At 38.8% G+C, this 27,783-nt stretch overlaps 1 protein-coding gene across 2 annotated transcripts in view; it reads left to right on the top strand.

The window, feature by feature from the left end:
- LOC118276834 (zinc finger protein 521) overlaps positions 1-27,783 on the top strand; it is a 58,866-nt gene that overhangs the window by 27,660 nt on the left and 3,423 nt on the right. The window contains exons 1-3 of one of the 2 annotated variants that reach the window (XM_035595409.2): positions 11,317-11,912; positions 19,806-20,023; positions 27,168-27,310. In XM_035595409.2, the coding sequence (XP_035451302.1) occupies positions 11,810-11,912; positions 19,806-20,023; positions 27,168-27,310 (464 nt within the window). In that variant the 5' untranslated portion in view covers positions 11,317-11,809. Of the gene's footprint in view, positions 1-11,316; positions 11,913-19,805; positions 20,024-27,167; positions 27,311-27,783 lie in introns of those variants that run through there. The other variant, XM_035595417.2, reaches the window with a different exon arrangement.

Genomic DNA, 27,783 nt, shown 5'->3' with positions numbered 1-27,783 from the left:
TACTATGAAACGTCAATTAATTTAAAAGAAGTAATCACAATTAAATACTTGGATATCTGCAGATGAAATTGAAGATGTGCGTAGTATTTTATCAGTTATTTGATGCAAGGCGCGTGGCGCGCGGCGGCGGCGACGTGTTGCAAAGCCCGGCGATGGTATCAGCGGCTCCTTCATCTCGCCGCGGCCTACCGCCGCCGCCGCCGCACACCACTAGTGGATCTCGCCACTTCGCTAACTGAATTTGCTTGATGATAATCGCTTTATTTAAATCGTATTGCTTTATCTTTATTGTTACTTATAGCTACGTGGAATTACTAATCGCTATTTGCGTACCTTTCCGTTAAGATCAAAAGTTTATGGCCAGAAAGTTTTTTAAACTAAAGTCAACATTTGTATTCAAGAAGAATGGTATTTGTAGCGCGCTCTGTCGACGCTTGGGAGAAAAGTGAAATTCGAGGGGAGGTTCTGAACTGGGGTGGAGCTCTCGGGAACTCTGCACCGAATACTGACATCTACCGGTAAAGTAGCGAAACAACTTGCTAACAAGTTACTTTCGTAGTGTTGGGGAAAGTTTCGAGATTTGTATTTTTCGCTACATTACAGTGTGGCGTTGTAGTTCCGGAATGGCGAATACTTTCAGTTGGTGCAAATTAGCATAACTTCTGTAAATTACTTAATATTGTAAGATGTTCTAATACTATTTTTTTATGAGTTACACGTTAACGTTGATGCAATACTATATACTATTAATTTTCCTTTAAATAACTGTTTTATCAAATGGCGTCTATGTACTTAGTTGAATGATGCGGTTTGACCAATTTTTTTGGCATCCGATTCCAATATTTCTCCGCATCAATGACTGCTACTAATGCTACTATCGTCATGGTGTTATTGAACATTATGGCGTTATGGTTATGGCCTAATGGTTATTCATTTTTAGTTTATTATATTCTGTTATTTGTATTGTGTAACCTTAGATTAGATACTTACACACTTACTTAAGAAGAATAAGATTAGACCTTCAGAGTTGGAGAAACGAAAAAAAAAACTAAACATCGTATCGTCACGCCTTTTATCCCCGAAGGGGTAGGCAGAGATGCACATGACAGACGTAATGCTACTGTACAATGTACACCCATTTTTACCATTTATGTTATAAAGTCCCATGTAATAGGGGGTGAGCCTATTGCCATATACTGGGAACAATTCCAGGCTTCGTGCAACTACTGAAAAAAAATCGAGTAACCGAAAAAAGCCCAGCAATACTTTTAACCGGGAATCGAACCAGGGATCTCTTGCCCAGCAGTCGCACATGCGATCACTCAACCAACGAGGCAGTCTAGTCTAAGAAAACTAGACAAATGTTTCTTTTTCTTAGTTTTGTAAGTGCATTTAAATTCCGTGTGTTGTCTCTACTGCCTTGCAAGGGGACTCGAGTTCGAGTATCAGATTATAGCAAAATGGAGGCTTTCACTTATTCTCTTATGATGATGGGTGGTGGTAACCCTTTGATCCTACTCGTAAACATCTCATATCAGACTGCATTGTTGATTGAGTGGATGCAAATGCGACTGCTGAGCAAGCAAAAAGGTATTGGGTTCGATTCCTGATAATGCCTTACTGTATTTATTTAGGTTTTCACAAATTTCGAAAATACGTCGAATCACAGGTCCCGGTTACGTGATCTTTGTTTTTATTGAAAGTGTTGAAAATGTATGGAATTATTAATACTTAGTTGTTTAAGCTATCCAGAAGTTGAATCTAAGATTCCTTGGCAGCAAAGTCACGCTTTTAGCCTCGATGCTGAACCGTTCAACTGATCAACGACTCAACCAAACCTATTTCATGTTTTGTTATAAGAGTCACATTGTAAACTATATAAATATCGCATATCTAGTATGTAATATATTGGCACATTCACGGTTTTCATAGTTTACTACTAGTAAACTAAAAACTAAAACAAGACGGGTTGTTTTAGTTTTTAGTTTACTGACCAATGTACCGTTATTTTTCGTGCGTGAGAGGGAAAACTACAATAATGGTATATTAATGACACTTACGACCTCTCTCGATGGATATGGAAATAAATAGATTAATATGCACTTTTAAACACGTAAACCATATAAAGTCAATTTCACATTTTTTGCAGATGTGCCAATATGTGAGCGATATGTTGTTGCCTATAATTTACTTTCTTCCATTTACTGTTTCGAAATACATAAAGTAGGTAGATAGATATAATATATAAAGTACTAGCTTCTGTCAGCGGCTTCGTCCGCGTTCGCGTGGGATAAAAAGTATCCTATCACCCAAGTCAGTTGATACTCTGTATGTATGCCAAATTTTATCAGAATTCTTTCAGTAGTTTCAGCGTAATTTACAGACAAACATCCAAACAAATGCTTACATTTTATAATATTACTTACTGTATAGTGATACACTATGCGATAGGTTTCAAGAAAACGATACTTATGTAAGGACCATGTACTTAAATAATGTTTCATGAAAACCAACATAAGTATTTCTCTTTAAAATCAATCGCACAAAACTGAGACTCAAAATTCCTACCACACCACATTAAAACTACTTCAGAAATAAAGTTTTCCGTAAATAGTTGCAAGGGGGCGTGGCGAGGTGGGCGTCGCGATGGGCGGTCCGCGCCCCGCCCTCTGCACCCACGCGAGCACCCACCCAGCACCCATGCACCCAAGTTGACACTTGAGGTACACGTGGCATGCATCCGACATGTATTTGTTAAATATTGTTCACATATTTACTTTTGTTATTATACACATGGGGTTGTTTTTTTATTGTCTTGGAATTAATTATCTGGATGATTATTTCCCTAGGTAGAGTTTTCCGTTATAAACTTTGGATTATGTACATACATACCTATATATATTAAATAGATATAAAGAAAGAAAATTCGTTTAGGTACGCTATAATACAAAACTGGAAAAGAACAAAAGTGTACAAAAGTTTATATTACGTCGCAAAGCCAGTGTTCAGCTTCAAGCTGTAGCCTGGCCACAAAGGCTCGAGTTCATAGTTTTTCAGGACAAACCAATATGATTGTCTAAAATTAATTAATCAAGATTACATTAATTCAGTATTAAGTCGGAGTTCGTAGACTATTCTTTAATAATGATATCTAAAATGCGTGAAATGAACGGACGCTAGGCGACCACCCACAAGTAGGATGTTCTTGCTCATCCGTTCATCCGTCCACTTGACTCTAGTAAGAAATATTGGTGAACCATTTGTTTCAAAAATGTCCAAATATTTTCAAAAATTTGGACGTTTGAGGTCACCACTTCAGTAATTCAGCGGGAAAGTGGAATCATTCCTTTGCAACAAAAAACAAACCTATATGAAATCGTTTAAAGCTGCTCAAGTTAAGATTAAGTACCCTAAGTACGTAACAGTACCGAAATAATGTTTCAGTTCAAAACCATGTTCTAAAATTAATATGTGATTTTATATTTTTGTATAGATTAGCTCTCTGTTACCTATGTGTAATACGGTTAATGTCTACACATGTTGCTGGCAAAAAGGCAAAAAAATCAAACAAGCGTTAATGACCTATCTCCCAATATTTCATTGCGCAGTTTTACCTAAATGTATGACCAAAAAGGCACCTCATAAGGTTGCGGTTTTAAACATAAGATTGAAGGTGGTGTGGCAATTGCGACACGTAATCATCAAGTAGCACGGTGGCGTTTTAAAAAGGCATTTTATGGGAACACATAATTACAGTATTCCGTCGTTCTGCGGCCAGCGCCAAACCCATCAGTCACGTTTCCATCGGTCACCAGCACAAAATCAGCGCATTCAGAACTTTATTACTCATCAACCATCCTCTTTGTGGCGAAGATTACCTTCTTTTATCAAAGCACTTCATAGATTAAGTTATTTACTTTCGTTGTAACACCAAACACAATTTAAATTGTACTAAACGTTAATAATTCACGGTTGAAGCAGTTATACGTGAAATACTCAGAATGGGAGACTGGTTTTTTAAATGATTATGTCTTTGATTACATGAGACCATTATGGGCGTGAGTCACAGGTTGTGGGAACTTTAGCGGCGACCACATTACGTGGTCCGGTGTAGTCGCCGTACTCCGCCAGACGTCACGCCGTGATCTATTAAACTTATTAATTTTTTCTCAGCTCGTCATTACATTGGGAGTTCATAACGACGCCAATTTTCACCCCTATAGAGACGTGCTTTACGAAAATTGGTTTCTTTTAAGTGCATTATTATTTCACAATATCTTTATTACACAGTAGTATGCAATCAGCTCTATTTTGGCTCAGTGACCGCAGATAGTCTCGCCTCTCGCCAGGTGGACGCAGAGCGAGCAATCATGAAGCAGGTGATCGAATAAACGGTGCAGACATCTTCATTGACACGTGCGCAACGAATCTCCTTTCACCCCCAACTTATCGCTACTATGAAACAATTTAAATGTAATCAGTTATCGGCTAGCGAGCGATTATGTTCCCTGTGTGGCAATCAAACTAACTTCCGCACTTTTTTCCGTCGCCACGCAGTTAAATGGATGGTGTTAAATTGAGTATTTTGTGTCGGTTAGGTTTTTATGCAGCTGTAATACGACTTTATTGACGAAGGTCTTCATTATTGAATGGCAGAGTAGTTGTAATCGATTATTCAATTTAGTTTCAGTTAATTACAAACTGATCGGTAAACGCAAATAGATAATTAACGCAGTTAAACGATGTTTATAGCTTGTAATGTTTGATATTATCGAGTCCTTTGTATGTTATTGTTCGGATGCTTAATCTTCGGCTCTCTCGGCATTTCCTGCCAGTTTCCAAAGCGGCCCTACGTCTATTGTTGTTATTGTTTAGACGTATTCTCTGTCCGCTTGCGTCGGCTTTGAGTTTATAGTTCGAAATTCTATACAACGAAGACGCATATCCGACAATTTGCAAACATCGCCGATTCTCGTAAGTAGGTATCCAGTTATTCAGAGAATATAGAGAGAGGTCTGTGTACCGTAAGAAAGTTAATCAGAGTCGTGTACATGTCACTTAATACCAGCGAATAATTATCTCCAAGACGAACATGCACTCCTTAATGTTACTTTTATGTAAACAAGTGCCTAATTGAACTGGTATAATTTCAGTTTTTATTTAGCCAGATGAAATCTTTTGTCCTAAAAGTGCAAATTTCCCCTCGTTACTTGTTGAAATTAAGCGGTTATACAATGGCGTAAAATGTAATAAATCATGGGTGATTTACGCTGTTTTGGCGTACAGTTAAATAAATGAACGAGACGGGTCCGAACCTCGTAAGAACAGTTAAAAGGCGGAAGTCCATCTAGTTGCGATCTCAAGTATAGCGGGAGTGCGGTGCGGGTACGGTCCGGACGGGCGGACGATGGCCGGACGCACGGGCCACTACCGGCTAGTTACGAGGGCGAGGCTTCCTGTACGACTCGCATAGGGCGTAATTCAAGTCCCTTTTATGCAAATAACTTCGGCCTCAGTAATTCTAAGACGAATATTGTCTTAAGTTATGTTCCTTTGTGAAGAAAGCTATTGTTGTTCAAGTTTCTTTAACAAAATATAAAGTTGAGAATTTATTTTTCGTTCAAAATAACTTCTGGATTGTTGGCACTTTGTTTTTTATTGAATGATGTTAAATTATGGTGATAGGGAGTTTAGGCTCGATCGGTGCGCACGGAGCGTGCAGTGCAGGTGTTAGCGATAACCGCAGCATCACCACCTGCGCCCGCGCAACTCCGGAACTACGTGCCGATTCGCCTGTCGCACGCCCCTACCAAAAGCCTCGTCATCTAATACACATCAATTACTGAAAAACATATTTTCTATGTAATTTATTTACCGGATAAGTCACAGGCAAGATAGAATTGAGGTAAAAGGTAGGTACCTAGTGGGTTACATCAGTATGTTGTTTTTGCATGAAAAGTTTCTACAAAAATGTAAGGCACAATAAAAGTACACTAATCGTAAGTCAGAGCGTGGTAATACCGAGGGTCGTGCAGTAACACGGCATAGCTCACCAAAGGTGGTAAAAAGTCGCGCGACGCGGCGCGCCGTGACAATCGCAGATCACGATCGCACCACGGCCGGCCAGACAACTGTATTTGTCGCAGATTAGTTATTGTCGCTGCTGTGACTAAACCGAAACACTTAACACAGACGGTCTACTTCCGCTGCACTAAAGTTGATTGCTAGAAACACTACCTTTTGTTGAACAAAATACAATGCAACAAGGAAATTGTTTACTTATAGCCGTTGAACATTGATTTACTATTTAACTTCATTCTTCGTTTTTGCTATTAGTCTAAAAATCAACTTTTATGTAACTGTACATTAAAACGATAACACTGGGTTCATCGCTTTCTAATCTTCTAGTCTTGGAGTTGGTATAATTATCCATTTTGAATCGGAAAAGTTGGACACAGTACTTTAGAGCGTTGAGGTGACCTCGGCGTACTAGGCGCAAAGGCCGCGCGGAACTGTCACCAAGCTGCGCATGCGCCTCGGTTCGTTCCACCGCGCTCACGCTCATGCCGCCCGACTAAACGTCTTGTTGCACTACCGAGCAGTTTCCCACGGACTACCTCGTTTGTACCTACCCAACACAAAAAATATTGCGGTTTGAAATGGTCACTCAGTCAAACGACAAAAAGCTTAGCATTTGGCAACGGAAAATTGTAGCAGTTTTCTAATTTTGCTCGACTTTACAAAGGCATTGGTAGATCACGAAGGGCAGTCGCTTAAATGTTATTGATCGTCCAGTCATTGATGTGTTCCGGAATCGCAAGCAATTGGGGGTTCACGCCCAAACATGCTTTCTAAATTCCTTCGGCTCAGCGAAGAAATTAATGGACAAGAAGCGATTAAGTAAAGCGTTTAACTGCTACAATAAAATGGTGTAAATATCAGCGAGGGTCATGCGCATGTTGGTCGTGTGATACAGATATCACACGCACGAGAAACAGATACGAGATCGTTGCGTTTACGACGGTAGAGGCGTGAAACGTAGCACTGGTTCATATCGGTACTGAGATCAGGCGTTACGGTCACGTATGAGTCACTCCCACGTCTTAATTGACCCATTTCGTGTGAGATGTAGCGCTCACAGAGAACCGCGTCAGGGATACCATCGCCGCGGGACGTGACTCCTCCTATCGACGCAAACACTATTCCACTGACATCTTTAGATATTCTTGCTACACATATTTGACAGCTTGCTCGTCTATTGTTTGTTTGATAGACCGTATAATTTGTCACATGAAATTCTCTGACAAATAACAAAAGACAATCCTCAACCTACGGTATAATAGAGTGAACAAATCAGCAGTATATCTGCAGCATTACATGTCTTAACTATTCTGAAATAGCTGAATCCGTGTCTTCTTCAACGCTGACACTGGATATAGCTGAAAAAAAAACAAATATATCTTATTAGTTATTAACCACCATTTAATAAGAATATTTAAAATATAATATAAAGTGTGAATCCCTGTGAGTAAATTGTTAAAAACGTCGGTGTCGGTTCTTGGTTCTTGGAGCACTAGGGCAACGTGTTTGATGATATCAAAGCGGTCGCATTTGTGGCCGCCAGTGTTTATTACACACATTACACGCTCGTGTCGGCATCTTGACACTTTAATTTTAACATTTATATTTCGTCACCCAATTTAGGGACACATTTAGTACCTTCAAGGTGCTTTTCAAAAAATACTTCTACCAGTAGAGGCCAAACCGCTTCTTAGTTTCCAAAGGGCATAACTTTATTCAACAGTTGTAACATTTATAAGTATGTAGTTGCAATTACCATTATCTTTATGTCAACAAATGAGTAGTTACCTACACATACTGCTAAGTAATATTTAAGAAATTAACGTTCAGTTGCTAATTATTCAATAGTTCAAGTTGAGCCACATAATAGCATAGCTGTTGTTTGACCGAACATTTTACTTTATCGCGAACATGTGCAAGAACGTCAGAAATCCATTATAATAAGTAAACTAGAATGTTTTACCTAATTCTTAACTAAACAAGTTGTAAAAAATCGTTCGTTGTGTTGGGTGAAGTGGCGTATCATGGGCGGACCACCCTGCCGCTGCTATCTCTCCGCAATCTACGTCAAAAAACGTCACCCTCTATCGATTTGTTTGTCCTGTGTGGCCTTCATTTTACGCTCGTTCCAAATTATCTCTTAAATAAACCGTAAACTACCCTTTGTATTAAAATTAAGGGTTCAAGAAGGGTAAGGAAACAGCTTTCGAGCTTTCTTTTATTACTCGATCAGAGGGGGTTCAATTTTCACAGTTTTTGCTTCTGAAATGATCGTCGTGTAATTTGACACTCATTACTTAATTTACGTGTATGTGAGATGTTATAAAATGTCATAGCTAATGTAATCTAAAAGTACGGTATACTACTTAACAATAATCGTAAAAAATATAAATACATGTATGTCCGAAAGATCCCAAATATAACATATGAATGAAACCGTTTAATCATCATTTGGAAAGCATTAACAAAAGTAACAATTGAATAAGCCCGTGATAGAGTTGTACGAAAGGCGTGTGACGCAAAAAGTGACGCAAAGGGGAGAATAGGGACGTGCCTAATCCATCGGAATGACGGCTGTCCCGTTGATTTATTAGGACGTGAACAGACGTATGTCCCACTCCGCCGGGTCCCGGGAGACGCAGGTACAGACAAAAAATATTTGGGTGTTTGTTGACAACGCAACGTCATGCTCGGAAATAAATATTTAAATACCGATGTAAAAAATATTTTTTTGTAATGATGTGTATGGTTGTCGTGGTATTCATACAAATTGGCGTCTCTTTTTTATTTGCTCATTCGTTCTTTTTGCATTACGCAACATGTCATGCTCAAAAGGAATACGGGTAGCTGCATAGTTCACAATTAAAATAAACACATTTTAAAATTACACCGACAGAATAATTTCCAAACAAATCATTGTTTTCACTTCGGTAAACAAACGATGAAAGTTTAATGAGACGATAGCGGATAGATTTCACGAGTCGTAACGTCCAAATACAAATCAAGGGTTGAACATTAGAGTAAGTTTGGAAGAAGCAGGGGCGCAGTCAGATCACCATCAAATATTCAAGGAGCTCGTGTTGCCGCGTTCGCTCCGTATCTGTCGGGAATTTGGGTAAATTATACCCTTATTGTTATTGTAGAAACGCTTACATTGTATCGCTTCCGAAAGGATTTTAAAAAGGGTTATTATGTCAATTTATTTTGAATTTTGGGATTATTTGTCAAATTATCCTCGAAATGATGATGAAGTAGTTTAGAGTAGAGAGTAGTTAACCTTAAAGAGTATCTATGCACAAGGCCTGAAAAACATAGACATTATAATAAAATTTAAACAAACAGATCAAACATAATCACTTGTGTATGTACGAATACGTTTTATTCCATTCTATCAATCAAAAACCCTAAAGAATTACGCAAACGTAACACCCCAGTCACAGTAGGTAAGTAACATAATACGAAACAAGGCAAAGAATGAGCAATAACACCTGAAAGTGTTCAGACCCTCATCAAATTGAAGCTGGCAACGTCGCAATGTAGATAAGAAGCACTTTTTCATAATACTTTATTCAGGGTTGGAGATTTGGCTCAGTGACAGAGTAATCGGCCGCGTCAGGAGTGAGGTGGGCTCGCTTAAGTATTAATGTTTAACCCTTTTGCAGCGGGCGTTGGCGCGGCGGGCACCCGACAACTCGATGTCAATCCTAACCCGCGAATGCCTTATACATATTTGATGTTCATTAATTTGTCAAGTTTCTGTAATCCACATGAAATGTACGACTTCATTGAATAGATATATGGGAGTGTTTACAATGTGTTTGTTTATGCTGTGCATCGATCTGTTCGGTGGTTGTTGTTCGGGTATTTAGGTATGTGTAGGGAATGTGTTATGTTGGGATGGTTGTCATATTAATCATGATCTCGTGTTGTCAAATGATTACCTACTAATGTTTGTTTCATCAATAATGCAACTTCAATCTAATTGAGTAGTTTATAGTTGATAAGGGGAGTAATTACGATAGCAAGTAATTTGCTGGTTGCTGTTTTTGTTGCTTAAGGAAAATGTCATTGTAGTTGAAGTAGGTACAAGTATTCGACATTTTATGATGAAAAAGTAAAAGCTATTTTAAAAAAATAAATCACCCATCTAATAAAAAATAAAAATGTATGGAAGGACAAATAATACCTATTACAGATACCGTTTTCCACGACACTCGTCCCTAAATGTCCCTACAGAGTTCCCACTAGCCCAAGTCTGGTGTTCATACTTCGATGCGGATATTTCTGGAGTTTATCCGTTAAATTACAACAGCTGCGGTGTAGGCCGCGTAATCCCTCTAATATATGCATAACTAAAAGGCAACGGCGCGACCGTCGCCCGCAGATATCGCCCCCAGAGGAGCGATCCGCGGACGCGCGGTGACCATCACTAGCTCTCATTTTAAATCATACTTTAATCCGCATTAGCATTGTGTTTACATCTCCATTCTTAAACAATACAAACTGATTGAATTTAATACTCAGTCGCTACCACAAAGCTAAAAGGTTCACAAAGAGGCCTCGACAAAGAAACGGCCATAAAAAAGTAAAAAAACCTACTTAGAGTAAAGTATTTGGCGGAGTGCATTGTGTTTAGCAAAGTCTAGTGGAGCGGAGCGGAGAGGAGGGCGCGCGGGGCGCCAGCGCCCATTGGCCGCGCCCACGCCGTGGGTGGAACGAGGAAAATCTAAAACCAGTTTTCCTTCGACGCTCTAGATTTGAAAAGCTTTTAGCGTCATCTTCCTGTCATTCGACTCATTACTCGAGTCGCGTGCCGTATTTGCGACTGTCAGACTGATGTACGATGTTTGATTAGCTATACACCCCGGGGACTTCTTGAACTTGTCCTCGTATCTGTCAGCTGATTTTTCAATTATACATTCGCTCCTGTTCGTATGGCTTTTGGAGAAATTATTTATCAATACTGAGACGTGATCTAGTCGGGATTTATTAAGGGAAAATACCCTTATAACTATTAGACAAACTTTCAGAAAAGTCTTTATCAAAAATACAAGATTTTTTTTCTAATCTAAGTATATAAAAGTCAAATTAGGTACTTAAATATTATTGAATTTGAGTTCAGATTTTCTAAAACTAGAAAAAGGGAGTGGGTGCTAGTGGGGGGAGGTCGTGTGGGCGGGGCGGCCAGGCGGGGCGCAGGGTGCTGCACCTCGGTGCTGGCGGTCGGGCGCGACTCGCCCACCGGAGCTCGGCTCTTGGCAGTCGCGCACCACACGCCGGTCTCGGCGCGCGTTCCGTTGCATCACTGCACTGAGGCACGAGCACGTCGCCACCACCGCGCTCCGGACACTACTCCCTCATTATATCATTTCACCGATACGGACGACACTGGCCTCGAAATTTAAAGCCACCTGTAATCAGGAAATAAAGGTGCGTGCCACAAATGATTGTCGCTAATTAAGTTGATCGGCAGCAGGCACCCAAATAATTGGCGTGGAGGAAGCGCACGAAGCGCAGCCCGCGACGGGCGCCCCCTTCAATTAGTGGCACCTGTCGGACACGCGCCGCGCATTAATTCGCACTCGCATAAATGCACCCGCAAAAAATGCCAAAATAAACTGGAACCGATGCACCTGCGGCAATCAGCGGACGTGAACCAACCTGAGTACGCGACTTGGATGTGCGAACGTCTCCGAGCAGGATTGGGAGCCTCCAAGCTTCTGGAGATATGATCATGCTATTTAAAGGCAACAGTAGCCGGCTGGAGCATCTCATTGAGAAGATCCAGGCGAACAAAGAAAATCACGACGTCACTTCGGAGGACATAAAAGGTCAGATTCTAATTTTAATGAATAATCTGTCTTCCAAATTGTCTACTTCATAGTAATCATTCGTTTTAGTAAATTGTCTATTGATTAACGGCCGAAATTAATATATGATTATAAGTTCAAATGTTTGGATCGTTTTAAGTTTTTGACAGAATGTTAATACAACTAATGCTAAAACATCGACTGAAAAGTCAAAGATCTATCTGGATTGAGATTGGCTATTAACATCGCCTGAAAATGCAAAATCTAAGAATAAAATTAGTAGTTTTCAAAGTCATATAAAGTTTAGAAATATTTATTAAGAAACTAGTATTGTTGCTATGTTCTACGATATGGCCATAAAGTATATTTCTTCGAATAGTTCATAATTTTTTATACTCTTTCATATCTATCAATTTTCACATCGAAAGATCTTTTATCTTTAAGCAAAAATGCCCATGACATTTTCGTAACCTTTTTCTTTCATTGTAGGTAAGTAACCGATATTCTATTTACGATAGTTTGGTAAACCCAGTTAAAACTAAAAGCTTTGTGTGCTTTGCAGAGTTGTTTGACTGTTTAGCACATGGTATATAGTTAAATCTCCGGATTTCTTTTGGCATTCCTATTCAGACTTTCAAAATCAAAATTATCAGCTACTGCTCAAAATTTGCTATTATACTCCGATATCCGACCTATCTTTATAAACTTTAAGGTAGTTCAATGTTCATATCACATCAACAACAAGTAACAATCTACAGCTGGATTAAAAGCCTCTTCTTTAACAGAGTTTGCCATCTTCTCTGCGTTTGGTATGGTGAAATTTGAAAATGGTAGTTTAAAAAGTTCGGATCTTCAGAGCGCACTGCTGTTTACTCCGTCTCTTTGTATAGTATGTATAATCCTTTAGCTAAATCTCATGTCACCCACGACAAGAGCGGGGGTGGTGAAATCTATCCTTATCTGTCGTCATCATACGGCAAATAACACACAACGCGGTCTATTTAAGGGTAACTAGCTAAACTCTACATACGAGTACTATAGGTACTGTACCCCTTCTACAAATTAAAGCCGTAATGTTATTATCTTTAAGAGAACTATGGAATATCAATATAAAACTACTTCTCGAGATGTTTAAGAAACGTTGCGACTGGCAAGCTTAGCAATATTATTATTTTCCATAGGCCATAATATTTCATTTGAAGAGCCATAAAATATTATGTAGGAATCTATATACTTTACTACCTCGATGGTGGAGGAGCTAGTAGTAATGATTATGGATTATTTTTCTGCCAAATATTTTCAGTTTTATCCACCTACTAGGTTGATCATGATACTATGTCCGTTTTCATCAACCATCCATAAACCATATTTTAATTAAAAGGAACCTATACTAATCCCTTCTTGTAGCTGTTCGGTATCATTTATAGGTAGGTGAAAACTAAAATTTCGTTAATTGTCATCTATATTAGCTTAGCGTGAAGCAATAATAAGCTCACATACTCATACTACATTATGCATATCTTTCTACTAAATAAATAAATGGGAATGAAGATTTTTTTAATGGAATAAACCCGTCACTACCTCCCAAACCCACTGCAACTCCTGTAAGCCAGGATCTACAGTAGATACAACCATGAAATCACCAGTTGGTACATTGAAGTCCGGCGCGTCCCAGAGACATGAATAACTGTATTGGATTGGTGCCTAATCTTCTAAAATTTGGTTTAACTGTAACCCCCAAGACGTAATGCGAAGCATGAACATTTAAGCATTTGTTCAACATGAAAGATAGTTCCTGCTACTGATAATAATTGTCTATACGTGGCGCTGATCACTAATTATTAAATGAAATCGCCAACCCCCATTAGGAAAGCGTATACATCAAACCTTCACCGTGTGAGAAGATGTCTTTGGTCAGCAGTAGCCACTTAAAGGCTGATGATGTGTTCCAATCATTCCATCATCATCAGATCGCCCTTCAACCATATAATAAAGTTGTATTGGTACCCTATTTGTGATCGGCTCTTTAGAGATCAAATATATTTATAGGTTTAGGTAAGTTTAACACGGTTTTACACTTACATATAAAATAATAATATTACACAAATAAAATATGAAATAATACGTCGTCTTAAAGTTGTCCCACATTTTATATTTTTAGCGTAAAAACATTCGCATTACGGGAAACATATTTACTGCCCATAAACTGTACAAAGCTTGATAATAGCTAGTTACAAACCGTTGGCTTTCAATAAAATTGGTGTTAATCGATAACGGATAACTTTAAGTATAAGGAAATCAATGTGTTCGAAGTCGTGTTTAAATAATAATATTATAATAATACTGTTTTCCTACTAATGGTCTTTTTATAGTAGACATTGTTAAGAGCCATGCTATTGAGGCGTGGGGTTAATAAAGAAGCTTGTCTGTTTCCTAAAATTTATAACTTCGGTAATGAAAATTTTCATTTGTATTCGATTCGTGGCAATTATCTTTCCATTGTCTCTGCCTACCCCTGTGGGAGACAGGTATGTATTGTATGTAGGTATGAAAAGTTTCAATAAATGACCAAACATGGGAATAAAGAATGGCTGCAGCTACGTATGGGTGGCTATCGACTGGTCATTTTTATTGTAACAAAAATGATACTGTTGTCAAGCGATGCTTACGTTGCGTTTCATTCTAATGTGAAGCTCAACTACTAAAATCATCGGACGCATTGGTAACTATTCTGGTGGGCGGTGCTGATCTCTTACCATCTAGTGATCCGTCTGCTTGTTTGACCACCAGGTACTTTGCTAACATTTCAATTTACTTAGAATAATGAAGAAAACATCATCAGATTCTTTTCATCACAAACTTAATCAAAAATTAACAGACCACTTTTATTAAAAATGCTACCGTACTCAGAGACATTTAAATGATTACTTTAACTATTCCTTAGTAACTTTTCTAGATTTTGTTCGGAAAACAATTGCTAAGGACTGGTTAAGCAACCATTAAATGACTCTGAGTACGGTGGTTAATAATTTCCATTAAACAAAGAAACAAATAAGTACATCTTGTAAGTCCGAATGCTTAAGGTATTAAATAAATTGTTAATAAATGCACATACTTACGAAGTTGGAAATAAAAATTCCAGCCTGCAAGGTGACAGTGAGACAAGGGAACTTATTGATTTATTTATATTTTTAACGACTTTCACATACTGGCGTCATAACATCATAATTTCGGATATTAAAATTATTACAAAAATGTATTTAAAGTTCAAAAAGTATGCAAGAACATGTATATTTTTGAGGTGGGTTTTATAACTGCATCGTTACATTACTGCTCCTCTACGAAGCAGAGCCTCTTCACAGATTTACAGATTGACGCAAAAATACATATGACGTTTCAAAAAAAATTAGGATTTTTAAATATTGTATATTAGCATAAAGCTCCTCTTTGGTATAATCAAAGTATTTTTTATTGTGAGCCAGTGGTTACAGAGATGTTTCCGGAGATAAAAAAGTAGTTGTCGTTTGCTACAAGAATTTGTCAAAATGCAATTGTTATGATTACTTGTGAATTTCAGAAAAGAAAAAAAATAACTGTTGGTATTTTAAATATCTTTTTATTTAGTTTTCTAGCCATAAAGTTGGGCACGAAAATTTTGTAAAATAGTAATTCCCAAAAAGTCTTATAATCTTACTACTATACTTTAAAAACCAGTGGACCTAAGTACCAAATGGCAATATGGCGGATGAAATTAATAACATACTGGTACTTACATTTCTATAAAAAAAACGTTTTTTTAAAGCACAGTATCCTCTTTGATAAGCATCAGCACAAGGTGTGTTATTGCCGGAAACTTTAATACAAACTTAACGACATAATTATCATATAATTTATTATTAATCGATTAAACATGTAATGAACTATTTACAAGGGACTATGATACGACTTCTGAATCATCATCAACAGCCTATAAGTGGCCACTGCTGACCAAAGGCCTCTACTCGAACGGAGAAGGTTTGAGCAATAATCACCACTCTTGCTCAATGCGGGTTGGCAATCTCAAACTTATAATTAGGAATTATAAGCTCAGGTTTCCTCACTATGTTTTCCTTCACCGTTTATAAGTGGTATCTAAATAATCTTAGAATCTCAGACATCTGAATACTGGGTGAATAATCATATCATCACCCTTTAAGCTTTCCCTACCCCTATTCTTTCCGTGGGTGTCCGTTAGAACAAGTGACTACATACCAGAGACAGGGCAGCAGAGGACTGGGATAAATCTCAAACCTGAACTATATAAAACTGCGATCGCCATCCCAAAAGGAACCAAGCTGTAGGGCAAGCCCTTAGTCTAACGGTGGCCATTTCACCTTGAAAAACACATGATGCTAATCTATGATTGTTTTTCATAAAATAATATCTCAAAAAGTGGATGTACTTAATAATTTACCTACTACACGATTATTGAATGACTTTAATTAAGTAAAAGTATATATGTTGTGCACGCAACATATATAAATTTCCACACGAAAAATTCTATAAATCAATTGAAAACACATAACAGAATTATGCAAATATATTTCTTAAGACGGTACTAATCATAATAATTTGCATTTTAAAACAATATGAATTCATTAACAGATTGCAGAATCTAATCTTTCAGAATATCTTAAGTTTTTAGTATTTGTTTTGGCTACTTACAACTATAAATATTATATTTTACTCAAGGGAATCGGCCTCGGTTCCAGCTTTTTAACACTTTTGTTAAATTATTCCTATACTTACAAAACATATTTTTTATGTTAAATGGTTTGTCAATATCATATAAAAATATATCACCATGAGTAAAAGTATGCACAAAAAATCTGATTGATCGGTCGTTAGGAATATGGAGAAATTCAAATTACTAAATTTGACCCAAAGAAACAAATAGGTCAAGCTAAATAAAAAGTTTCAATTGTGCATAGAACATATTATGCAGTTGCACTGCAAAGAAAATCTAAATAATACATCTCCCAACCTACAAAATTGTAACGAAAACCTCATTTTCAGCTCTAACCAAACCAAATCTAGATCAGAAAAGCAGCCTCGCCTTAACGCGATTTGAATGTTTAATGTGATTTCGAAGCATAACATAATCAATCCCGGCTTATCAATTGAAACAAGAATTAAAGCCGGTATTATCTCTCAATATCTAGTCAAGACGAGGCCGGTCGATCTAGGATGCTTGATACGGGATCGTAAAAAAAGCATTCGGCTATCTTAATGTAAATGAATGGTCGCCGTTCCACCATCCACTTATGTAGCCGCTGCAATTAAACTTTAATCAACTCGTTTATCTTCAATCCGTGTCGTCACGAGTAATCGGCCTTAAAATTGCGTGCAAACAAATCTGAATCAATCACGGTGCCAGGTGTTATGGTTATCGTCGTATTCTTTTCGTTTATTTCCTCGTTTGGACAACAACAATTACAACTGGTAAATCCTTGGTTTTTTGCTTTTCAGTTCTAACTGTCTTTTAGCATCAGACGATGCTGAAAATTAGGTGTGTACACTTAGGATTTGATTTTTTTTTCAGTTGGATTTTTGGTTTGAAATTCTAAAGTCGTCATAGCTTTTCTTTCTATAACCTGATTGTCTTTCTCAGCCTTACAAAGAATCATAAACCTTTGATTTAACGCGTTATGACTGTTAATGTTATGTACCGTTAAGTTTAAAAGTTAAAAATTATAAAAGTGTAACAAAGACTGCCAAGAAAGATGTAAAGACAGGGAGTAGGTAAGTATGGTAGCCGTTCTGTGTAAATTTATTTAGCAAATTTCAGAAAATCTACATACTTAGGTACTGATAACACATAGCCTGAGAAAGCTTTTGATTGTAGGAATATCTAACTTGATGTATGTTCTCTGTAACCCTGACAGCTCACCTGGGCTGATCGATGAGGACATTAGCAATAATATAAAAAAATAAGCAGTAATCTCATTAGAGCTTACCGTCGTATTTGCGAAATCAAGGTCTGCGGGCATTATAAAGTGGTTTGTCGGTTTTCCATGTCGGCTAGCGATTGGCGTTGATTACCGAGGCGCCGGTCGAGGTGTCTCGTAGACGGCGCAATTAGGAAGTGTGCTTCCGCCGCCCACCGGTCGCCGGCGGCGGCGCCACCGTCACCCGGCGAGGAATTGCCTGCAATCGCTGCTAATTACGGCTATCCTCAGTGACCGGCCAGTCGGCAGGCGGTCACATCCAGCCAGTGCTGCTAAAATTGCACGAGTCCCGTTACATGCTGCGCCAAGTGGTATTTGTAGCTGAGACGCCGCCCTGCCTTTTTATTAGCCTCGCTCGTGTCATTAGATACTGTTGTTTTACTTGTTCTCTAAAGTACGTCTCACATAGACGTACGTGACTACCTTAAAACTAGGTTATCCATAGGTACCCATAACGTCAGAAATCAACGTTCAACAAGCCAAAACTTATTCAATTTTAAAACATAATTTAAACTTACTAATATTTTATTATTTCTATGTATGTAATTCTCAGCTATGATTATTTTGACCATTAGTGGAAGTCGTTACCGCGTCCGGGGCGTGGAGGGCGACAGATTGATATAAATAGTTCCTCTTATTAAATACGCTACTCGGAGGGAAATAAGTCGTAAAAGAAATGTTTTATTGCGAAAAAAGTAATGAATGGTTTGTTCTTGTAATAAATTGTGGATGTTATACTAAGTAGCTACTTGGTTTATTTATATGTGGATATATTGTAAATTAATGTTTATAATTACGTTTTAATTAGCTTCCGTCGAGGTTTCTCTGATGAGCAAGATTATAGCGTCGACCTTGTTTAACACATTTGCTGTTCTTTATCAAACACGATGTCTGAACCAGTGTTTTATGAGAAAAAAGTAATAAACCCGACAAGTGAAGACAGTGTCACTTTCACATTTTATTACGGCTATGAAATACGACATTATCCATGTCTCCCTAGCTCAATTTTACTTTTACTAAAGACTAATTTTATAATTCTCTATTCACTCTCTGCAACACTTTTAACGAGCAGCATTTATAGTTATTGATTATAAAGAAAATTTGTCGTGTGATATCTAGAAACTCAGTTCTGAAAATTGTACAGGAATATCGTAACTATTTCGAACACATTACGCGTATCACATATATGTTAAAAGTAACAATATTGTTTAATATAAAATGTAACATTTTACCAAAACTAGTAGTCTATATTTTTCTATATCTACATACACGTATATGTATCTATAAGTAACAGCCAGCGTCGGTTCGTTCGACGCTTGGCAGCCTCAGGTCTCGCTACCTTCCAACATTAGTCATCATTTGCGCTGACGCCGCTCGTCATTGCGGGCCATTCAATTTGTTTATATTTCACGGCACTCCGAGGTGCCAGACATATTGCCTCTAGCCCTAACGCCGAAATATGGGCCCTTACCGATATTTATGAAGGCTTTATAAGAAATGCGACTGTCTCCCCTAATGTGCTTTACACTCCTTGGAAAATCTTCAAATTGATATTATTATTCTTAACTATTTGACAGGCAACGACTTTTAGCGGTTACTGATAAATGAATGCTCGTACATTTTGGTTGTGGCATAAGATCACCGCTGGGATTTATTGTTATTGTTTTAGAGGGGGTGACAGATTTTGAATGAAATAGGAGCTAAATAGTTAGATTTTCTTTTGTGAGGAAATTACGTTTTGTAGAGTCCAATTCCATTGAAGACTACGATACTAATTACTATGGGACTGTGGAGTTTGTGGGATATAAATAATAGACACATAAACCAAATGTGGAGGTTTCACAGAGACAGCAGTGACCTCATAAACTTATTTAAAGAATCTAATGTGTATATGTTCGATGATTTACAAATAACAATCTTCCAACAGAGGCGCTGGGAAGTGTGGGCAGTACGGCGGGCAGCTCTTGGCCGTCGTCGACGCCGGAGCCGTCACCGTCGCCAGCCTCCACCCCCACCTCGGCCGACGCTGCCGACGCAGAGGCCGAGCCACCCTTCACTCTCGGCGCCACCGAGCACACCCCCTACCAATGCCAGTTCTGCGACAAAGCTTTCCCAAGGCTTTCCTATCTCAAGAAACATGAACAGGTATGTACATGACGACATACGTACTTTGTTACTTATTACGGTTAACCAACGCATCCCATCCTACACTCGCAATGTTCATTAAAGTCTGCGACATATATTCACAGAAGATCTAGACTAATGCCAGGAACATTTGAGGCAGCTATCATAGGTATACCTGACGTCGAGTCATTTCCATAAAGTAACGAAGCTAACAGCTTCGCAGACAATCCGACTGCTGAGGCAATCATATCTGTGTATCCACGGGGCAGTTTCGCCATGCATGCCCTCGCTTCATTAGCAAGTAGATACCCAAAACAGCCCATTTACAGAGCCGGTGCGTAGATATGCATCGCTCTCGCTGCACCGCGCGCTGCCGAGCTGAGGGCTGTGACGTGAGCGGCCATTATGCCGGCCGTACATCTCGGCTCCTTTGTGTCGCGCCGATCTCGCCGCGTTACGATTACGACACACGCCGAGACAGATCTAGCTGAGATAGGACAAATAGAAACGTCACTTTGCATGCCGCCGCGAGCTGCTCGCCTACATACGGATATGGATCTTCACGTACACTTCAAGTGGCAAAACCGTCACCTCGTTCAAAATTGAAATTAGGGGAGGTCTCGTTCGTATAACGTTAAGATAAGAGAGACGAATATCAAGAAAGGATTTCATTAGATTATCGGTATGCAATTGGCGTGTTGCGCTCGCGTCGATATCGATCAGCGCATCGCGGCGACCGTTGCTGGTGTCGGGTGTGTGCCGACAAATGTATCGCGCGATGATCGCGTCGCGAGCCGCGACAGCAGCGCGGTGACGGCCGGAAATAGGCTCGCGATAACAACTCCCTAGCCTAGCTCGCCACACCTTTATCATCGCGCCGCTGCTTGGGAAAGGCGATCATTATAAGAATAAATCAATTACAAAGTCCACGCATACTCGCCATTCGTCTTGTTCTCATTGCGCCTCCGGAGAAATCGTAAAGCAGTAAAACGTCTCGTAGAAAATATTACTTTAATGCTGAAATACAATTGATAGCTTGGAACAACAGTTCTCGACGGTCCAGCTTAATTAGCTCATGCGATAGTTACGAGTAATCGTAATCGTAAAACTTTCCAAGTTGTGTGAACACTACGGTCTTGTAAGATTCCATTACATTGACAACTGCTGAAAAAGCGAAATAGAGTTTCTATGCTTTGGCAAAACCTCAGTTTTGCCTTAAAAATCAGTTTTCAGTAAAAGTGCAATACGTCTTATGGTCTCTGGGTAATTAGTATATCGTCTTTATAATCGTAATTTACGCATTTAAAGAATTAAAGAATAAAAACCATTTTGTTATTTTGACATACTTACTCGAGATGCAAGATGGATGTAAAAAATTAGAGCGGGCCGAGAGATTCACATCTTAATAACAGTAGGTACGAGCGCCAACGAAGTAGAGCTACTGTTTCGGAGAACTTGTGATTCACAAGAATATTAAGATTTTTTATCATAAAGGCTAACATTTTTCTGCATGCGCTCCGTATAGTGAAGGGTACATTAATATTATTCAATTCATGTAGTACTTAAAATTTTGTTTTGTTTTGTGAGACTTGAGTATTTTGTAGCGACCACTGGCATACGTAAACAAAATTATTAAAATCTTGTTTTCGTATAGTCGTAATACTTGTGGTTACATGGAATGACTTATAACAAACTGGATCTCGTCACTGGGTTCTTGTCGGGTGCTGTTATCGCCCTGGCAATGAGCACCAGCATCTGCGATGACCTCGCAGTCTCATCACCTGACTATGTGAACTGGCGATGTTGAGCAGTTATTCATCTGAGAAAGTTACTCAGTAGCCGTCGCTGCCCATTCCCAAGCTTTTATTGGCTATCACATTCACCTCAAACTAGTTTAAAATGTTCTTGGTGCGCTTTACTCGGAAAGCTCACCACCATTAGGAGCATAATGTCGGTCGCTCTCACGGTGTTTGTTAGCAGTTTAAATAACTAGACGTGATACATACCATTCGCGTGTCTTTTTACCATAAGCACGGTGTAGTGTCGTGGTGGGAGCAGCACGCGGCGGCCAGCAGGGCTCCGTAGTGCACCCAGGGGCCGAGACCCCGCGGTGCCGGCGGACCGATTCGCTTATTGAATTCTCGCACGAAGTATCATGATGACAAGACAATATTTTGTGAAAATAAAAAACATATTTACGAACGTGTAACTCACCTTTGTACAATCAATTGCAAAGAGGATATCGCCAAAACAATAAAACAACGTCGTACTACAACAGCTATCGATTAATCGATTGTCAATCTGGCGAGCGTCTAATTGGCGCACGCTGAGGGTAGCTTCCTCTTAAATGAGTGCGTGGGCATGGGCGCTGCCGGAGCGCGAGCGGGGCGCGATTTATCGTGCACGGACGATCAAATTTATTAATTCTGTCAGGGGCCGATTGCTCCAATTAAGTGAGTGGAGTAAACATGCCGCTGCTATGTTTATGTGTTGCTGTACCGGTGCCGATGTGCAGTGCATCGTGCGCGGGCGCTTCGCGGTAAAATTCGCACGTCACTCACCGGCACCGGCCACCGCTAATCACAACAAGTGATTTAAATATCACTTGCGAGTCGCGTCACTGCTTTATGTGAATGGAATTTAATTAGAAGATAGTTCCTTTTGGTTTTTTTTTTTAAAGAATACGATTAAGTGAATATCTAGTTAAGTGCTTACTCTACTAGGTAATAAAAATCGCGAGATAAACGATCAGCTCCCGAGCTATCAACTCAGATCTTAGGATTTATAAGACACCAGATAGACTCCCGTCTTTGTTGAATGATATAAATATTTAAAGGTCTCAGTAAAAGATGCCTGTCAGGGCACAGATACACAGGGTTATGTTCGTAGGTTCTTATTATAAGAATTAGGTGTAGGAATAAAACTAAATTCAAGTTGAAGTACTTTATATTAACCAATGATTTTCTTCAATAACGTGGAAACGATAAAAGAAGTTGACAACCCACTTTAATAGTCTTATAACTAAACCCATTCATGAATAAACGGTTATAAAGACCAGGAAAGGTAAAGTAATTGTTGTTTTAAAACAATTAATAGGGACAGTGCATTTGAAAAGAAAGCTCGGTACGGCGGAAATAAGGCCACTTAGCCCAATTAGATCGGACTCCTTGCCCATAATTGCTGGCGACTGAGCCAACCAACCAGGATACGTGGTACTTATCAATCTGCGCTAGACGTGCTAGTCATCATAGACCATAGGAGGTGATCTTATTATTTGAGTCGTTGAAAAGGGTTGTGTGATTATGTCAGTGTAACGCAACGTTATTATATTTATATCTACTTTATTTAGTTAGTGTACCTATGGGTTTTTTAACTTTACTTGAGGTTCCGTGGTGTTTAGGTCTTCTTTTAATTGTAGGGGATATTGAAGGTTCAAAGATTTCTGTTTCTGGCTGAGGACGAATAAAGGGTGTACAATATGAAGTTTTCTGTTAATTGTAGAGATTGGAAATATGTGGCGGATTTAAATGATAAAAGCATGTTACAATTTTCCCTTTTTTGAAGTTGAGTTGATAGTTAAACTCAGTTTTCTATGTATGCGAGTAATTATAATAAGCAAAAAAAAGTTATAAAACATTTAATTAGCTTTCCAATTTACAGTTCAGAGTAGGTATCTACAATACTTTTTAACAACTTGTGTCATTTATTTGTTTGACGTCATAAGCATCTGTTTATACGCTACGTACGTGACACTCACACGCTAAATTGTATGAATTTATAGCTTATTTACATCCTGTTGATAGATTTATAATAATAGATCGGTCATTTATTATCACTTCGATGACACCTGAATATTCATAACTTTTGAATACTTAACATAACATGGTCACATCTATAATTCATCCAATGACTTCTCCCGCCTTTGGCGAGGCGAGAGGGAGTGTCAGACTCATACTACCTAAAAACCACCCCGTTCCTACTCCTGCTTTTCGAGCCGTACTAACTGAATTAAATACAGACCTATGGCTATCGGTAAGATACACGGATAACAAACAAAATAAATAGAAAGCTATAAGTATTGCAGTGGAATTAAGTTACTGTTAAATCCTTTACTGTTTTCAAGGGTTCACGAAGACTTTTTGTAGCCATGCACCGTAGCGCATTAGCAGCACGTTAGCATTCACGTTGCAAATATGACAAACACGCGTTATATGTAAAAAGTCATCGTGGGCGAGGACCCTAACATATTAAGAACCCTTTAACGGCTTTGTTTGTCTCTGGAGCCTAGTGATGCTAGAAGAGGTTTGACCGTCGCCAACTATATCATGCTTTTTTTAGGCACGAGGAATGATAATTTAACAAAAGTTTTTTTTTTAAATGTGTTAAATTATGCGCTGTGCGGAAGTAAGTATACTTTACGTGCCTATTTATTCATTCACACAAGGTGGTCTTGCTAAAATGATAATGTTTTAATGTACAAATTATAATATGAAGTGCATGCATATCAGCAAAATCAACAACTAGGTACATAATTAAATACGAACATAAATAAAAGAAATGGCAGGACAATAGCATCGTTATAATAAGTGCTAAATAAATATTACTTTGTTACCAAGCTCTGGAGGTGTGGCAGTTTCTAACAAGGCAGTGCTAACAAATTGTGATGCGGTTCTAATAGGCTCTGGCCTCCTGGTAATTGGGGCCGCACGACCTTAAGCACCCTCGTTCGAGCAGTTAATATCATAATTGTAGCCTCTAAAGCTACGCCAGCGCCACTTTTTGCGAAACTGTATATATTTGGCGCTATTAGAGCGTGATTGCGCTTAAGTTTTGGTAGAGTACTTTACATAATTGAATGTTTTCTAAAAATAGAAGTCAATTTGTTAGTAACTAAAAACAGAAATCACTTTAAAATAGGTATTAAACATTATGTCCCTCTATTACTTTTCCGTCATCCTAATAGTTGGTATGTTTACTCCAACATTTGTCAATAAACTTGAATATTTTTGTAGTTAACTAGGTATCATTCAAGTACGTACGACGTATGGGAACTAACACAAACGTCTTGCTTTAATGTTATTGTCGTGTTTGTTTAGCGCGAAACGTTGGACGCGTTAACCGAAGTGGAATAGAAGCAAGTCAATCATTTGTAACAATTGTTTAGTGTATTCTGAATGAATGTCGCGGAGGTGGTCAATTAGTAAAAGCGTGAACTGGCTGTCAGTTTGGGAGCCTATTATCTGCCGGCCCAGCTCCAGTTCACGGCGGTGCGAAGGCCGGCGACGTGGACGTCTCTCATTATCTCCCCGCCACACGCTATTCACAAGCGCCGCATTAGCATCCTCATTATGTCCTCACTCATGAATAATCTTTTGACTGAGCCCAATAATACTTATTTTTTACAACTAAACGTATTTCGTCACGTCCAACATAGCTTTGGAGTTCTCAAATAACTGCGCACGCGTTTTATGATCATGTGTTTCCCATAATAAATCAATAAGCATAAAATTTGCGGCATAACTTCGCTCGTACAAGTGTGTGTAACATACTATGTACCATTGAAGACTCAAGTCTATTACTATGAGCACTATTTTGAAATTCTGACTCATGTTTTGCCATAGTGTTTTGGAGTTGGATGAGCGAAAAACTTGCAATGAATTTCGCTTTCCGTCTTTGGTAGATTAAAAGTTTGCTTACAAATAATAAAGTTAAAATTGGCTACTAACTGTCGCTGTAAGATAATTGAATACGCAGCTAGTATTGTAACCATGACTACACTTGAAAATATCAATTAACTCGAGGTAACTTGAAGGTAATGTTTTGAGGCGTGTTAAAGGTGAGCAGCTTGAATTTTCATTTGAAGTTTATGATTGAGTAATAGCTAAAGAAGATTATAAGTTTTGTGACCACATAAGACCGATGACATTAACTTGTATGCAGGCATACTATGACAAAGTATCGCCTTTGTGACTAGATGTATGGTGAAATCTGCGAATTGCTCTCATGGCTTAACGGTCGGCATGTTTCATAACCTGTCCAGCCTCTGCCTGGGTATAAACTTTTTGTTCCCAACTACCGTTACGAGAAGACGTAACTCAAAACGTGTTGTTCGCTGCAAAGGCGTTCCGGTGAACATTACCGATCAAATCCATCTCATTGTGATAAGCCCACTGCTCCCGCGCAGGAATGTTATCGGTTACACGTATCGATTCGTTATACCGTAGCTTCGGATTCTGTTCTGAAACTACTTTTCAATGATTGGCTATTGTTTTAGGTACTAATGTTATAGGTATAAGAAGGATTGTCATGTTTCTTAATGTTAGACAATTGAATAATCTTTATCACAAGTTAGCTGATCCATTTTAAATCTCTGCTACTGCTACTCTAAGTGCGCAGTAGTACGAATACCGAAAAGATCAAAAGAACGATCGATACAAAATAATTAATAGAACAATTATCGGTTGAAATCGATCTGCGATGAAGCGGTTCCCAATGGTTGATATCTCATTCGTAGGTCACGAGCTTACTGGGTCCTTATTTTTTCTCTGTATTGACACAAACGCCGGTAGATCGTAACTCTGTAAGCTGACCAGCTCACGCAGAGCCAGCGGTAGTCATTCCATTGTCTCCGAGATCGTTCTCACGATAGTTTTTGTGATCAGCGCACCCGAAGTTATTTCGATTCGATATTGTGTGACGTAAATGTGTACACATTTTAATCGTTCCTCATGTAATCGATTAAATGTTATTAGATTTGATTTGAAGGTGAGCATGAGAACATGGAATTTGAATGATGGAATGTCAAAGTTATTTGGCTTTCTCTAGATCTTATGTTTAGATGTAACTTACTTATTGGGGTTATAGAATTGGCAGAGTTTAATCTAGCTCATCTCATCTCCATTCCTTTATAGTACACTCTGAAAACTGAAAACTCAGTGACTATTGCATGTGTCGGATTGCAAACATTCCCTACTCAGACATTTGATGCGTTAATCTAGTCAAGATTAAGTAATATCAATATGAAATAATTCGTTAAAATCAGATTTATTTACAATCTTCACATATTTCGTAGCGTGTAGCTGTAGGCAACTCGTAGCAATGCAAATATTTTTGTTTTAGTCCAGAAGTTTATCGATGGTTATAACATGGTGTGTTATTGTTGCAGACGCATTCGGATCAGATGCCCTTCCGATGCGAGTTCTGTTCCCGGCTGTTCAAGCACAAGCGGTCCCGTGACCGGCACGTCAAACTGCACACTGGAGACCGCAAGTACCGCTGCGCTCACTGCGAGTCTGCATTCTCTAGGAGGTGAGTTCCCAAACACAAGGTCTTTGTATCTCAACCATAATCTTTACTTTACCTTTAACCATGAGCATTCCACTTACCTTCAAAGGGAGTTTAAAGCCACGGTAAAAAAAGGTTTTCTTCATTTCCACTTCTAAAGTCACCTAATACCTCAACCACTATAAATGGTTATGCATACAAAGAGAATGCTAATGCGTCTAATCCGAAGCCATTCAAGATTAATATATGGTTAAAAGAATGCTCAGGAGATGCGTGCATGACAAAGGCTAAGAGCAAGATTGATCACCATAAGTCACGGGCACCGTGCGTTCGTAAGGCGACGTGTCACCTTTTTCGTCACCTTACCGCGACCACGTGACTAATTCCATGCAATTTGTCGGCCCAACGAACCGGCGACGAGTGAAAAGAGATGATGCGTTGACAAATGACGTTGAGGGTCTCACAAAAATGAAATAATGGCCCATACCTAAACGGGC

The sequence above is a fragment of the Spodoptera frugiperda genome, chromosome 15 (assembly GCF_023101765.2).
Source record: "Spodoptera frugiperda isolate SF20-4 chromosome 15, AGI-APGP_CSIRO_Sfru_2.0, whole genome shotgun sequence".
NCBI lineage: Eukaryota > Metazoa > Arthropoda > Insecta > Lepidoptera > Noctuidae > Spodoptera > Spodoptera frugiperda.
This window is presented reverse-complemented; position numbering and strand designations above follow the sequence as displayed.